General features: G+C 36.4%; 1 protein-coding gene across 1 annotated transcript; it reads left to right on the top strand.

Moving 5' to 3' along the window:
* Nucleotides 1–11,112: 11,112 nt before the first annotated feature.
* LOC121809134 (F-box protein CPR1-like) lies at nt 11,113–12,240 on the top strand. Its single transcript, XM_042209675.1, has one exon. The coding sequence runs from the start codon at nt 11,113–11,115 to the stop codon at nt 12,238–12,240; it is 1,128 nt and encodes a 375-aa protein (XP_042065609.1).
* The last annotated feature ends 4,049 nt before the right edge of the window (nt 12,241–16,289 follow it).

The raw sequence follows: 16,289 nt of genomic DNA, 5'->3' as shown, positions 1-16,289 counted from the left end.
GAAGGATATAGCATTTATTTTACAAGCATTGAACACATGAGATGAGAGAAAACAGAAACCAAAGCATAATTTTGAAATTATGAAACCGCACCTGAGGCTGATGTAGGTAAATATGGGTCTTGCCTATTGATGGATTGTGATTTTCAGCACCTTTGCTCCGGTTCATAACAAATGTCTGGTGTACCTATGGAGTGGCCACAAGCAGAACCATTTCAAAATATAGTACTAACTTCTAAACAAAGACACATCACAACTGCTTTCTAACTATGACATTATAGAGACCCTAATTAACAGCAAACAAATTCAAGAGTAATGTAAATTTGTAGGTCATATGAAAATCCTTAAGATTCTCTGCCTAAACCCTCATGGACCGCAAATCATAACTTTACACTGTTAGCTCAATTATCAAAGGGAGTTAATAATGTTTTTCATAGAATCGTTGCTATTCCTATTTCCTGCATAATTATAGAATCATATTTATCTCCTTTTCCTTGCAAGGATGGAAGAAATGTTTAGTCTGTGTTATCAGCTCCAAAGGGTGCCATGCATCTGACTCTCATTATGTATGTACCCTCGGAACAGGAACATGGAGGCGCGTTGACGTTGACGCTGGCGCCGCTTCTGGTTGCCTATTCCAGTTCCATGCATACATTTGTGCTTTGATGTAATTATAATTTAAACTTATATAAGAAATAATATACAAAAATGCCTTGGGGGGTATTTCAGTCCAAAATATGTAAAATAAATGAAAAAAGTACCTAATATATAATCTATACTAATCTAAAGTGCAAGTTTGATGAAAAGTCCTTAATGCCCTTTTTGGAGGGAAAATGAAAAGATAAGGTGTCTTCTACTCAAAAATAATTTTTTAAGGCAAAAACAATTGGACAAATAATAGCCCAATAAATTGCTAACTTCTTGAAGAAGTGTTAAAACACATTTAAATAGTGCACTACCATTAAATTTTTTTATAATTAAGTTATTAAATTTATATATTAATTAGCCTTATATTTGAGTTAAATTGGAATTGTGCTAGAGAGTTTAGTTTGCCTTCCATTTATTTAGGTTAAAATTGAGATTTAATCATTTATTGCAATACTTTTTCTCCTAATTAATTCACAAGCTAAACGACAATAAATATATGTAATGCTTACAATTTTCATCCTATATTTACTCAATTAAAGTTTTTAGTTCTTATATTTTAATTCGCCTCTAATTAAACAATACTACTAAGTTTATAGATTAAACTAAGGAATAAGATGACATTATATATATTTAAAATTAAATCTAACTTAGTATAACTTCTTAATATAAAGAGTAGTGTAAATTCTCACATTATTCAAAACAAACAAGATGCATAAAATATTATCGTTATTTTAAGTGATAGTAATAATTTACTTTTTATACATATATGTGGCGGGAAGTAAGAAATTTATTCTTTCCAATATAAAAAATTCATTTAGTCTTTGGAAATGTATATCAAGTTATGCTATGGTTTGAAATTAAAAGAAAGAAATAAACAGTCAACTAAAATGTGATCATTGGATAATACAAATTTTCTAACTTGACTTCTCAAAGAAATTTTAAATGTATATGATTTAAATTATTCATATATTTAATGTGGATATGCTTAATATTCCATATATTTTTTTCAAATTAATTTTTTATAAATTAAGCTATTAAATTTATATATTAATTTACCTTTTATTTGGATTAATGACTTGCATAGCACTTTCAATAAACATCTTTATTCGCACATATTTTCTTTATCTGTATATCTCATTCTAATTAATTCACTCTTTGATCATTAGTCACACATCTTATTTTTGTCATTAATTTTATTGTTTTTACTTCACTTAGATTATAAATTAAAATTGCATAAATATTTCATTCCCCGGGAGTAGTAAATTCTTCATTTTGAGTGAGACAAGATAAGTACATTTCTGTTTTTTTAAATGTCCATATTGCTTTCAATTCTTATGTTCTATATATTTATTATATTTTATATTCATTATTTGAAACTCTTATGTCACGTGCATAGCTCGAGTGTTAATACTAATTATCTCTAAATTCAAGGATGTCTCGTGATATTTGGCGAGTCCAGAGAATAAAATTGTGCAAACCCTAATTAACCACATATTTAATTCGCAAAAGATACTCATTTTGTCAGCTCTGCTATCTCTTTCATTTTCTTCTTCCGTCTGATTGAAGAGCAGAAACGTGAGTATTCCATTTCTACCAACAATGAAGCAAGATTTCTTCAGATATCTACCATCAGAAATCACCATCAACATCCTCTCTCTCTCCGAAGCAAATCAATCAGCAAATGCATCTGTAAACCATGGCTCAATGACTGATTGAGTCCGCTGATTTCGTCAAATCCGAAATCAAAACCCCACCCGACCTGGTTAGATTGACGCCGCATACGAGCAAATCAACTCTGTGCTCCATTATCGAATCTGAAGACAAAGGCGAAGAAGCGGATCTGAAGGGCTATGCTCTTGCTCTTCAATTCCATCACCTCACAGATATTGAAATCCCTCACGGAAACTCAGTATCATTATATCGAGCTTGGCAAACTAATGGATTGCTTCTTCTAGACTCACCAGCAGAGCGTTATATTTACATAAGCAATCCTCTCACTCGTCAATATATCGAGCTCTGCCTCCCTGATGAATACATCCCGGACTACGTGATGAGTTTTGGATTTTGTGTGAGCAAAATTAGTGGCCAATATAAGGTCATCTGTATCAATGGGTGCGCTTCCGACTCTCATCATGTATACACCCTCGGAACAGGAACATGGAGGCGCGTTAATGCTGGCCCCGCTTCTGGTTGCTGATTCGATTACCATGATCATTACACTGTATGCAATGGCGGATCCAGAAAGCCATTATAGTTGTACATGCATTTATAATGGTTTATTTCTCTTTATGTTCAAACGTCTCTTTAATTTGGAGTTTGGATGAAAACGTAGACACAAAATTGGAATTGGAATTGGAATTGGAATTCGAATTGGAATTCGAATTCGAATTCTATGGAATGGAATTGAATTGAATTGTGGAACGAACTGAATTGGAATTCAATTCCAAATCCTTTGTTTTGCAAAATGAAATAGTTGATATGGAATTGAATTTGGAAAATTGCGCGCTCACACACTACATGCAATGTGTGTGTGAATGTGTGTGCAATTTGTGTGAATGTGTGTGTGTGCAGTGTGTGAGAATATGTGCAGCTGTGTGTGTGAATGTGTGCACAGTGTGTGAGAATATGTGCAGTATGTGTGTAAGAATGTGTGTCTGTGTGTATTTTAATAAATATTTAGAATTCCAATACGTTTGATATGGAATTCAAATTGTTGAATTGCAGTATTTGGAATTGTAATTCAATTCCAAATTCAAGAATTTTTATGATACCAAATGCTGGATTTAAAATTGAAGGCTCCAATTCTAATTCCACACCTTCAATTCCATTTACCAAACGGAGCCTAACTGTTGTAGATGCATCTATAATGGATTGGTTGTCTTCAAATTTGAATCTCTTTAACTTGGAGTTTGGATGAAAACGTAGACAGGAAACTTGAGAATTGTGACTTAATCAAAGAGGACATATGTCATGCCAAAAACCAATATTATCGGAATGTATGTCGTTACTTTTGGCAAGATTTCCTTGGGTAACTGCTGCATCCTTCAAACTATACTCCCCTTTTACCAATTCAGCGTCTAGGTTCATTGCATTTATGGATGAAGCCTCATCCGCCATATCCAACTGCCAACCAGTCGTCGACACTTGCATTCTCCTCCGGCATGGACGAGTATTAGACTGCTTTTTGACTGGTTGCCTAATGAAGCCACCATTCGTTTGGTCCGCAATTCTTTGATCTTCCATCTCTTTTTAATACTCCAGATCAGAATCAATTTTCTCCATTGTTCCCTACCGTTAATAGTATGCGAAACACGCAATCTAAGAATGCGTGTTCTAGAAACACGCATTCCTTGAATGTGTGTTAAAGAATCATGCATTCTTATATTGTATGCGTTTTCTTTGAACACACATTCAAGGAATATATTTTTCACTCTTTTTGCAACCTAAATAAAGGTTCCCCTTTTAGAAACCTACATTCCATTTTCTACCCAATTGAGAATTTTGCCCACTACCAGGCACCTATGATAAAAAAAAATGGTCGCATTAAATTTTCTATGTAATTTCTGCTTTGAGTTTTTGAAAATTCATTAGAAAGGTTTGTGTTAATTATTGATATTCTCTGCCTATAGTCCTCTGGGACCGCAAATCATAACTTTAGTCTTTACACTGTTAGCTCAATTATCAAAGGGAATTAATATTTTTTTCCTCGTAGAATTGTTATTCCTATTTCCTGCAGAACTATAGAATCATATTTATCTCCTTTCGTTTTCTGGTTTTCTCTTTGTCAAGTGTCCCAACTTTATATTCATGTCTCAACTGTTTCCTATTCCTATTCCTGAAGACTCTTTAGCTATTAGTTACTCCTTCTGTCAAGAATATCCTACAAGTATTCCTTTTTAGGTTGTTTCACATACATAGTTCAGTATCTATACTTCAACATTCATTAACAAAATACCTTCTATGTATTCTTAAACTACATTATTTAAGATCTAACATCTGATTCCTGCTCACTAAATAAGGTTATTTTATGGTCAATGTAAGTGTTGCATCATGTTTAAGAGGTAGGCTTGTTAGGATCGTCGACTGCAACATTAGTTTGATATTGTCCGCTTTGGGTCAAGCCCGCACGGATTTGTTTTTGGGTCACTCCCAAAAGGCCTCAAACTAATTGGGGTTGGACAGGAATTATATACACCTTCCAACTTCCCCTACTCATCCGATGTGGGATGGGTTTGTACCCCAACAAACCTCCCCTCAAACCGAGACCACATCGGGAACGCAGTCGACACGAACATGGGTCGTTCCAGCCCTGGCCCCTGGGTCATCCTGGCCCGACTCTAACTCTGAGTCCTTCAGGGCCCGACCCTAACCGGGGCTCATCCAGGCACAACCCATAGCCACCTGGGCTCTGATACCACTTGTTAGGATCGTCGATTGCAACATTAGTTTGATATTGTCCGCTTTGGGTCAAGCCAGCACGGATTTGTTTTGGGTCACTCCCAAAAGGCCTCAAACTAATTGAGGTTGGACAGGAATTATATACACCTTCCAACTTCCCCTACTCATCCGATGTGGGATGGGTTTGTACCCCAACAAGGCTGGCTCTCTCTATTTCACCTGCTTTTCAACTTGTAGGCCATCTATTTTAATTATTCAACAAAGTTCAATATCTTCACTACATGCAATGGAGCTAGTCACCATTGCTTGATGTATCTGAAAGACACATGCCTCATCTATTACCCAAACAAGACGAAAACTACTCAACAAGTCGGTATGCTTACGGATGACATTGCCTATACCGTGATATATACTCATAACCTTTCCGGAGGTGAGAATGTGATCTTGTTCTAGTTCACAATGTTAGTCTACATATGTGTTTTGTCGTTATATATGGTCATGTCTGTGTTGGAGGTTTGTTTATCATGTAGTGTCTGGATTTGGCGTTATCATGTCGACCTGACCGGCCTAGCTAGTATATATACGAGCGTTATCCTGTCAACCCGACATGCACAGGTGAATCATCAACTAGTTTGACCAATTCTTCAGTTATTCTATGCTTCAATTTCTTATCAATGGGTTAAATTTCTGTAAACCATTGTAGATGCATCTATAATGGATTGGTAATCTACGAATTTAAATGTCTCTTTAACTTGGAGTTTGGATGAAAACGTAAAAAGGAGAGTCGAGAATTGTGACTTGTTCAAAGAGGACTTTTTATTAGACTATTGAGTTTTTGGATTAGAATTTGGGACCTTTGTTTATTACCCGTAGGAATTGTTCTCCAATCAGAATAAACTTTTAGCTTTGTGTTCAACAAGCTGAAGTTTTCAATAGTCTTAGCTTGAAGTTATTGCTGTGTTGTACAATATCTCCATGAGATCGACATGAAATAAGTGAGGAGGGGCATTCGGTGCATCCATCGAAGACAGCCTTTGCAGCAGCGGCCGATGATGGGGAAGGCCGTGCAGATGTTGGAAGGGATCATGGAGATCAAACGGGCCGCAGCGCCTATGGCTGGTGCAGAGGGATCCGACTCTCAGTGCGAGCAGCATTAGCGCATTCTCTACTTTCGTGGCTTCAATGTCTTCATCCTTATCGCTGTGAGAGCCAGAGTGTCGTTGTTCGCCTCCGGGAAGCTCGGTGAACAGGTAACTTCATTGTTGTTGATGATGTGAGCTGAGGAACGTTTATTTTTCCTACATTTGTATCTTACTTTTTTTTCTTTTATTGTTATATATGTGCTTTCTTGATTTTATTTTGTGTTTGTAGTGCATAAGGCTGAAACAAGGAAATTTTGAATAGGAATTGTAATTAATGATATCAGTTATATAAGTTGTGTGTGTCTAATATATTGTATAGGGCGTGCGTTATATTGCTAACTTTTTAAGTTGCTATTTGTTGATATTTTAATATTATCATGTTAATATTTTTAATACATTGCGTTGATGAGTTTACCGTTAGCAACTTAGGAAAGTTAAATTGATCACACCTCGTATTATGTTAAATTATCGTTTAACTTAATTTTCATACACACTTTATTTTTTATGTTTTGATGTACTAAATAAACTCATTAAATATGTGGTTTGATTAACTGAGTTGTGATCAATGTCGAACCAATTTTAAAGACCGAACTAGAGATCAAATTAGGGCCATTGGATCTAGTTTTTTATGAGATGTGTTGTTGTGTAAAAATTTTTCGGTCTTCATTACAAGCTCATTTGACTTCATTGTATTAGGTTTATTACTTCATTTTGTACGTAATACCTTGAAACTATATGTTTTTATTTGCTTCCAATAGGTTTTGAAATGATTCAACATATGCTTCTCGAATTCATTGACCTGAGTTTTTACTTTATTCACTTTAAAAAATGCAATTTATTCAAGTGAGTTTATTGCTTCATTTAGAAACGTTATTACTTCATTGGATAAGGTTTTACTTAATTACAGTAGGACTTCAAATACTTCTACACATACTTCATTCAAATAATTTATTACATCATTCCATGTTTTATTACACCATATCAGCGCCGTGCCGGTGATGATAGACATTGTAGAGAGAAAGAACGGTATGCGACGGCGAAACCGCATTTACGTACTGGAATGAAGTAATAATCCTATTGAAATGAAGTAAAAACCTACTGGAATGAAGTAATATATTCTGGAATGAAGTTTTTTTTTGTTTGACCACAAGTATACCGAACCCACCTTTGGCGGAATCTGACTAATCCTGCTCGACCGGATTTGCGGATTAAGGCCGAAAGTCTCCCAGCGGGTGGCGGGTTCTGGAATGAAGTTAAATCTTCTTAACATGTTAGTATGACTTATTTGACATCGGATGAATTAAAATATGCCCGTGATGAAGATGAAAATAATTTATAAATTTGTGCATCTCATCCATAAACAACTAGATCTAAAAGCCCGAATTTGGTATGGTTCTATGATTCGGCAATAAGTAGTGGATTTGCATATAATGGGACTCTTGATTAACTTACATTAAAAATCCAATCATAATTACTATCCTAAATTATTTTATTGGCCACATATTTTTTTCCTTTTTCATTTTGATTTAAGATTAATAAGGATATTTTGATGTAATTACAATATAGGTCATCCACAATGAGGCGCCTTATAGTCCGCCCTATAGGGCGCTCTATGCTTCGCCACATCATCATTCTATCATCCCACCCTTCCACCTGCAGTGGGATGCCCTAAAGTCCGCCCTATAGGTTTCACTACTATTTTGTTAATTAATTTTTTATGTCTTCAAATATGTCATGCAAAATTATCAAAAAAACACTACGATTAAAGGCAAATCCTACATTACTAATTTAAAAAAAATTACAAGAGTTAGAAATAAAAACACTACGATTAAAGGCAAACACTACATTACTAATCCTTCATTCCCAGCTTGCGGCGCAGATCATCGATCATCCACTTGAGGTATTCGGCTTTGCCCGGGTCCTCGCATTGCATGAGGGCGTGGTGCGTGTCCAACAACGTCCTCCGGTTAGCGGCCGCCACCAACTCCGCGTAGGCATGTCCCGCAGCCAAAGTCGGGGCCGGGGTCGGGGTCGCGATCGGGGTTGGGGTCGGGGTCGGGTCCGGGGCCGCGGCCTATGAGGATGTCACCTTCGCCTTGCCCTTGTTCTTGGCAGCCTTGACACCAATGGGACGCCAGGAGGACATCGGTGTGCCGGAACTCTCATCCTCGTACATCGGATGGTTGAGGTCCATCGGAGGTGCTCCGCTGTCGCTGCTCGTATAATCACCGGCGGCGGTGTTCTTCACCCTCTTCGCCGCAGCCAATAGGGGCATAATCCCTCCTTGGAACTTCTGCTTGTCCTTCAAGAGGAGCCAGGAGTTGTAATGCTTGAAATTGCCGTACAATGAAATGTACGATGCAAGCGCTTTATCGCGCACATCAGTCAAACTCTTGCCACTGTCCTGCTCCCTCAAGCACTTCTCGTACTCCGACGAGAACAAATTGACATGCTTCTTCACCTGATCCTAGTGCTTGCGGAGCTACTCCTTATGGCGCTTGTAGGCGGCCGCCGGCTTGGCCTTGTTGTAGCGATCAACGATGCGCTCCGAGTACGGGATTTGCTTGTGGTTGTTGGCAAACACCGGGTCCTCTAAAATATCAATCCAACACCGGGTCAAGACGATGGTTTCATCCGGGTTGTAGTTCGTCCTCCCTGGGGCGAACTCTTCATTCTTCTCCGGAGATGGCAACTTCTGGGCCATTTTCCTGTTCCGCTTCTTCTTTGTGGCGGAGCCCGAGGCGGCGGCGACGACAGAGGCGCGGCGGGGTGGGACGTGGGCGCAGGTGGGAGACGACTCCATGTCTGACAGTCCGTATGAATCCGTACTGAAATCGAGATCGTACTAGGTGTTGGAGTCAAAGGGTCGGTATTCATCAGGGTTTGTACCCGGCCACCGTGCACCACCACTGAACATCGGACTATTCGGACTTGGGTAATCACCGGGATTCATTTTATAGTGTATGGAAGAGTGGAGTGAATGGAAGAGTGAAGTTAGGGTGTATATATAAAATAAATTTTGAAGAATTTAAAAAATAAAAAGAGAAATGTGTTGCATCGTCGGCGTGACCCGCAGGGGGCGGACGATACCGCGGACGATGCGTGGTCGAAGCCCTATCGTCCGCGGACGATGGATGTGCCATCGTGCGCATGGCTACAGTGGCGGACGATAGTCCGCCCGATGCATCAGGCGGATTATCGTCCGCCCCACTGTGGATGCCCTTAAACTTAAATACGGAGTACAAAATAATATAGTATACCAAACATAGAATTTAAATATTACTTACTCCGTCCCATAATAGAAAATGTTTTGTATGTTAAATAGTACGTACTACCATATTTATACTAATGCGAGAAGGAATTTTTCTAAAAAAGAAAATGTGACATATTTTATGGGATAAACTAAAAAAAATAAAAAATATGGATTAGTATTTTATTTGCTATTCAATGGAGTATACCAAACACCCACTCATGTTTGCTTACTCACCCAAAACTGCATAACTAATATCATTTTTAATTTATATAGTAAATCCAAATTCAACTACCAAACATGCGTTTATTACTCTCGACGTCATTTAAAAATAGATAAATTTATAAATGACATGAGTTTTAATGTATAATTGGTAAAATAAGAGAGAGTCCGATAAATTGTAGAAAATCAGGTGAAATGCAACATAAATATAGAATAACTATTATTTATAAAGGTAAAATGTAACTGACGGGAAATCAATTAAGAATCAATGAGAAATATGAAAAATAGAAATGTAAATATACCACGTAAGAAAGAGAATAATAGCTCTTATTTTTATTATATAATGGAATCCTACATTTTCTAACCTCTAAAATAGAAGTACCAATCTGGAAATCTCAGCGCATTAACAAATGTGTTGTAGTGAATAAATAAATTAAACAAAAAACAATATTTTCATTGTTTTATTCATGGTCAATTATTATATTGTTAAATTCACTTTTTATGTATGTATATGAAAATATTGTTTTATAAAGGAAAAATTATTTTTATTAATATTCTAAAAAGAATTTAATTGATATATGTACTTTAATTTTATTTTATATTAAAAAAATATTATTGTATTATTTATGAATTAACTATTTTCTTTTACTTTGTTCAAGACTAAATTATTACTATTTATAGTATTTTCTTACATATAGATATTACTTTATAGATAAAAATAAATTAATAGTGAGTGCATTAGTGAGTGTTGCACTAGCATATTTTTAAAGCTGAGCGTGAGAGAGACCGAATCAGTGAAGTTTACAAAACTACAAAAACACCCTCCATATCTTGGGACATTTCAGTCTAAAAATATGTTAAAAAAGTGAATGAATTCCAAATATGTAATTACACATAATTTCAATAATGTCTCGTGATATTTTTGAAGACTGAAAATGTGCAAACTCCAACAACCCAAAAATTTAATTCACGAAAGATACTCATTTTGTCTTACTCAGCTGTGCTCTATCTTTCTTTTTCTTCCGCCTGTTTGAAGAGTAGACACGCATTCCATTTCTACCAACAATGAAGCAAGATTTCTTGGGGACATTTCAATCCTAAAATATGCGATTAGTCAAGGTTCGAAGCTCATCCAACATATTTTTAAAGTTGAGAAGTAAGAGACAATAAGCAAAATTGTTAAAATTTATTAAAAAAAATTTGATAAAAACGACCTCTATATCTTGGGGACATTTCAATAAAAAATAGTATGTAAAAAGATAGATAAAAATACCAAATATGTAATTAACTCAATTTTGAGGGATGTCTATGATATTTTTAGATTCTAGAGACCTACAATGTGCAAATCCAATAATTCACGAAAGATGCTCATTTAAATTTTGTCTGAGTCGTCTCTGTGATTTCTTTCTTTTTCTCCGTCTTATTGAAGAGCAGAAACGCATTCCATTTCTAAGAATGAAGCAAGATTTCTTCAAGAATCTACCATCAGAACTCACAATCAACATCCTCTCACGGCTCTCTCTCCGAAGCAAATCAATCAGCAAATGCGTGTGCAAACCATGGCTCAATCTGATCGAGTCCAGCGATTTCGTCAAATCAGAAATCAAAACCCCTCCCGCCCTAGTTCTGTTGATGCCGGAGACGAGCAATTCAACTCAGTGCACCATTATCGAATTCGAAGATGAAGACGAAGAAGCGGATCTGGAGAGCTATGCTCTTGATCTTCAATTCCCCCACCTCACAGATATTGAAATCCCTCACGGAAACTCAGTATCATTATATCGAGCTCGGCAAACTAATGGATTGCTTCTTCTAGACTTACCAACAGAGCGTCTTGTATACATAACAAATCCTCTCACTCGTCAACATATCAAGCTCTGCTTCCCTCACGTATACATACATGACAATTTGTTGAATTTTGGATTTTGTGTGAGCAAAATTAGTGGGCGATATAAGGTCATCTGTATCAATGGGGGCGCTTCCGATGCTCATCATGTATACACTCTCGGAACAGGAACATGGAGGCGCGTTGGAGCTGGCCCCGCTTCTGGTTGCACATTTTCTTACCATGCATACACTATATGTAATGGCAACCCCCATTGGGTAGTATATGATTCTGCTCAAACCTTATGGATCTGTTGTTTTGATGTTGAAACAGAATGTTTTAACATCTTCTCTGCCCCTGCCGATGATGAACTTATTGTTGATGATGAACTTCCTTTGGATGTGAAGTTGAATGTTTTGAGGGGCTGCCTTTCTTTGTCTTACACATTAGACAAAGAATTCCTCGTCATCTGGTTGATGAACGAATACCAAGTCAAGGAATCTTGGACCATGGAGTACCAGATTGTTATTGATTTTGATTATGATTGGAGTTATTTGAATATTTGTACATTCAAAATTTTCAAAAATGGTGACTTGTTGATGTTTCTGGGAGACACGTGCGTCATCTACTACTCATACAAGACGGAAACTACGCAACAAGTCGGTATACTTACAGATGAACTTGCCTATACCATGATTTATACTCCTAGCCATTTCTCACTCAAGAATTTCGGAGGTGAGAATGTGGTCTCGTTCTAGTTCATAATGTTGTTCTACATATGTGATTTGTCATTAAATATGGACGTGTCTGTGTCGAAACCGAAGGTTTCTTTATTATGTAGTAGTATTTGGAAATGGTGTTATCATGCCGACCTATTCCGCCTAGCTAGTATAGATATGGGAGTTATCGTGTCAACCCGACATGCACAAGTGTATTTTGCATTGTAATGAGTAGCTAAATTGTTCTCGTTGCCTTAGCATGTGAATCATGAATTAATTTGATGAAATCTTCGGTTATTCTAAACTTCCATTCTTGTCAATGGGTTCAATTTTTGTAAACCGTTGTACATGCATTTATAATGGATTATTTCTCTTTATATTCGTATGTCTCTTTAACTTGGAGTTTGGATGAAATCGTAGACATGAAACTCGAGAATTGTGACTTGTTTAAAGAGGAATTTTTTATTGGACTATTGAGTGTTTCTTTGAGACTTTTGTCTATTACACATAGGAATAGTTCTGCAATCATGATTAACTTTTTGCGTTGTGTTCAACAAGCTGAAGTTTTACAATAGTTGTAGACTGACCTTGATATTTAAGATCTAAAATTGATATTGTTCTAGTTCATAATGTTAGTCTATATGTGTTTTGTCGTTATATATGATTGTGTCTGTGTCGAAGGTTTCTTTATTGTGTAGTGTTTGGATTTTGCATTATCATGTCGACCTTATCAGCCTAGCTAGTATATATATGGTCGCTATCATGTCAAGTCGACATGCAAGGGCGTATTTTGTCTTGTGATGAGTAGCTAAATTGTTCATGTTGCCATAGAATATATTTAGGTGTGAATTATGAACTAAGTTAATGAATTATTCGGTTGTTCTATGCTTCATTTCTTATCAATGCGTTAAATTTCATTAAATTGTTGTAGGTGCATCTATAATGGATTAATTGGAAATATCTTCAAATTTGAATGTCTCTTTAACTTGGAGTTTGGATGATAACTTAGACAGGAAACTCAAGAATGTGACTTGTTCAAAGAGGACAAAAGGACATGCTAAAAACCAATATTAACGGAATGTATTCCGTTATTTTGGCAAGATTTCCATGCGTAACTGCTGCATCCTTCAAACTCTTCTCCCCTTCTACGACTTTAGCGTCTAGGTCCATTGCATTCATGGACGAAGCCTGGTCCGCTGTATCCAACTGCCAACCAGCCTTCGACACCTGCATTCTCCACCGGTTCCTCAATGAAGTGACCATTCTTTTAATTGGTCCGCAATTCCTTGATCTTCCATCTCCTTTTTATACTCTAGATCGGAATCAATTTCCTCTATCGCTCCCTGCTAGTAATAGTATGCGAAACACGCATTCTTGTATTGTATGCGTTTTCTTTGAACACACATTCAAGGAATGCATTTACATTCCCCTTTTGGAAACCTACATTCCATTTTCTACCCAATTGAGAATTTTTCCCACTACGAAGCACCTATGACAAATTTTAACAATAAATTTTCTATGTAATTTCTGCTTAGAGTTTTTGAAAATCATTAGAAAGGTTTGTGTGATCACACAAGAAAGAAAGAGTGAGAAATTGAAATGATACCAAGTTAGATAAACAGAACAAAGTGTAATTAATTTATATTTTGAGATATCAGAACTAGTACCTACTAACTACTACCTCCGTCCCTTAAAAATAAAAACTATTTTCATTTTGGTCTGTCCCTTCAAAATAAAAACTTCCTAACTTTTCACTTTAAAATTTGAATATCTTCATAACTTGGAGTTTGGATGAAATTGTGGACAAGAAACTCAGAATAGTGACTTGTTCAAAGAGGAATTTTTTATTGGACTAATACTCTGGTAGAGATAAAAGGACATGTAGATGACTCTCATACAATGATACAATACAACAATAGTTCAGCTTAATGTATGACAAAATGGTCCATGTACAGATTTTGCAATTCCTCTTCTGTAGAATAGGAGGATGAAACTTCACTTGTGGCTGCTTGTTCTGGCCTGTGGTTTGCCCTTGACCTCAACCTCCTGTGTCGAAGGATATAGCGTTTATTTTACAAGCATTGAACACATGAGATGAGAGAAAACAGAAACCAAAGCATAATTTTGAAATGAAAGGTGTACCTATGGAGTGGCCACAAGCAGAACCATTTAAAAATATAGTACTAACTTCTAAACAAAGACACATCACAACTGCCTTCTAACTATGACATTATAGAGACCCTAATTAACAGCAAACAAATTCAAGAGTATACACAAATTTACAGTACTTGTAGGTCGCATGAAAATCCTTAAGATTCTCTGCCTAAACCCTCATGGACTGCAAATCATAACTTTACACTGTTAGCTCAATTATTAAAGGGAGTTAATAATTTTTTTCATAGAATCGTAGCTATTTCTATTTCCTGCATAATTATAGAATCATATTTATCTCCTTCGTTTTCTTGCAAGGAAGGAAGCAATGGTTAGTTTGTGTTATCAGCTCCAAAGGGTGCGATGCATCCGACTCTCATTATGTATGTACCCTCGGAACAGGAACATGGAGGCGCGTTGAAGCTGGTGCCGCCTTCTGGTTGCCTATTTGGCCATGCATACATCGTATGCAATGGCAACCCCATTTGGTAGTACTCCCTTCGTTCCACGGTAGTTGAGTCATTTCATTTTCTGCACTCATTTTGGAAAAATAATACTCCCTCCGTCCACGAAAAATAGGCCACTTTCATTTTCTGCACTCGTTTTGAAAAGATGATATAATAAATAGTTAAAGTGGAGAGAAAGTAAAGTACGAGAGAGAATGATATAGAGAAGTCTCTTGTCAATATTATTCTCTCTCTTACTTTTTTTCTCCTCACTTTAACAATTTATTATCATTTTTTCAAAACAAGTGCAGAAAATGAAAGTGTCCTATTTTTCGTGGACGGATGGAGTAATTAATAGTCAAAATGGAGAAAAAATAAAGTAAGAGAGTCAATAATGTAGAGAAGAGTCTCTTATTTGTTCTCTCTCTTACTTTACTATTTATTTACGTTAATTAGGGGTGCGAATACGGATATCGGGTATTCGGTTTACCCATACCCGACTCGATACCCGCCGGGTATTGGGCAATGGCGGATCCAGGAATTAAAAATGGTAGGGTCGGACGAGAAAATTAATATAATAATATTTAAATATATAAAATAGTAATAAAAATACATTACAAATGAAATATCCCTATTTTATATTAAGCACGATAATTGACTTTTATGAGTATTCATATTTTGAAGCTAACTTAAACTTATTTCATTGGAAATAGTTATGAATATGTATCTTTTAGTCGTGTTCAACATTAGTACTACTAGAAGAACAGACGAAAGTGCAAAATCTTTATAAAAGAAATGTATCCATTAATCTAAATGAAAAGTAATTAAAATCAATGATTAAAAGCAATTATTATATTTATTCAAATTTGATAAAAAATTTATTAGTTACTACTAGTTTAAAATAAAAGTAAAAACTAATACATGATTAAAAGATAATAAAAAAACTACTAAAAATTAAAAGTAAAAAAGTAATAAAACATGATTAAAAGATGATCAACTAAACTAGAAACCGAGAATTCTTATTTATAAATAAAGTTTAAACTCTTATATAAAGATAAAATTGTTAAAGAGAAAAGTATTGATTGTATTTTTTAGTTAATAAAAAGCCCAAACATAAGCCCATTACATAAAAAGAAGGAAGGGAAAAGGAAATAACAATGGAGGTCATCGGAAAAGCTGCGCTGCTTGAGGTCTGAGGATGAATCATGGGGCGGATTTCCGGATGCCGTGGGGTCGGGGGCTATTGGGAGGAGTCTTCCGGCGGTTCTCCGGGGACGGCAGTGGGGTCGGCCGCCCCCGCGCGACCCCACCTGCATCCGCCGCTGGTATTGGGGTATCCAATATCCACTTTTATGGGATTTTGGGTATGTACTTAGAGCATCTCCAATGGCGGACGTCCGGTCGGACATCCGCGACGGGCGACCGGGACGTCCGCCATTGTGGTGTTTCAACTCGGATACGGACGTCCCGTAAGGACGTCGGATGTCCTCG

This window comes from Salvia splendens, chromosome 6 (genome assembly GCF_004379255.2).
Source record: "Salvia splendens isolate huo1 chromosome 6, SspV2, whole genome shotgun sequence".
Classification (NCBI taxonomy): domain Eukaryota; kingdom Viridiplantae; phylum Streptophyta; class Magnoliopsida; order Lamiales; family Lamiaceae; genus Salvia; species Salvia splendens.
Note: the sequence above shows the minus strand (reverse complement) of the source record. Positions and strands in the feature narration are given on the sequence as shown.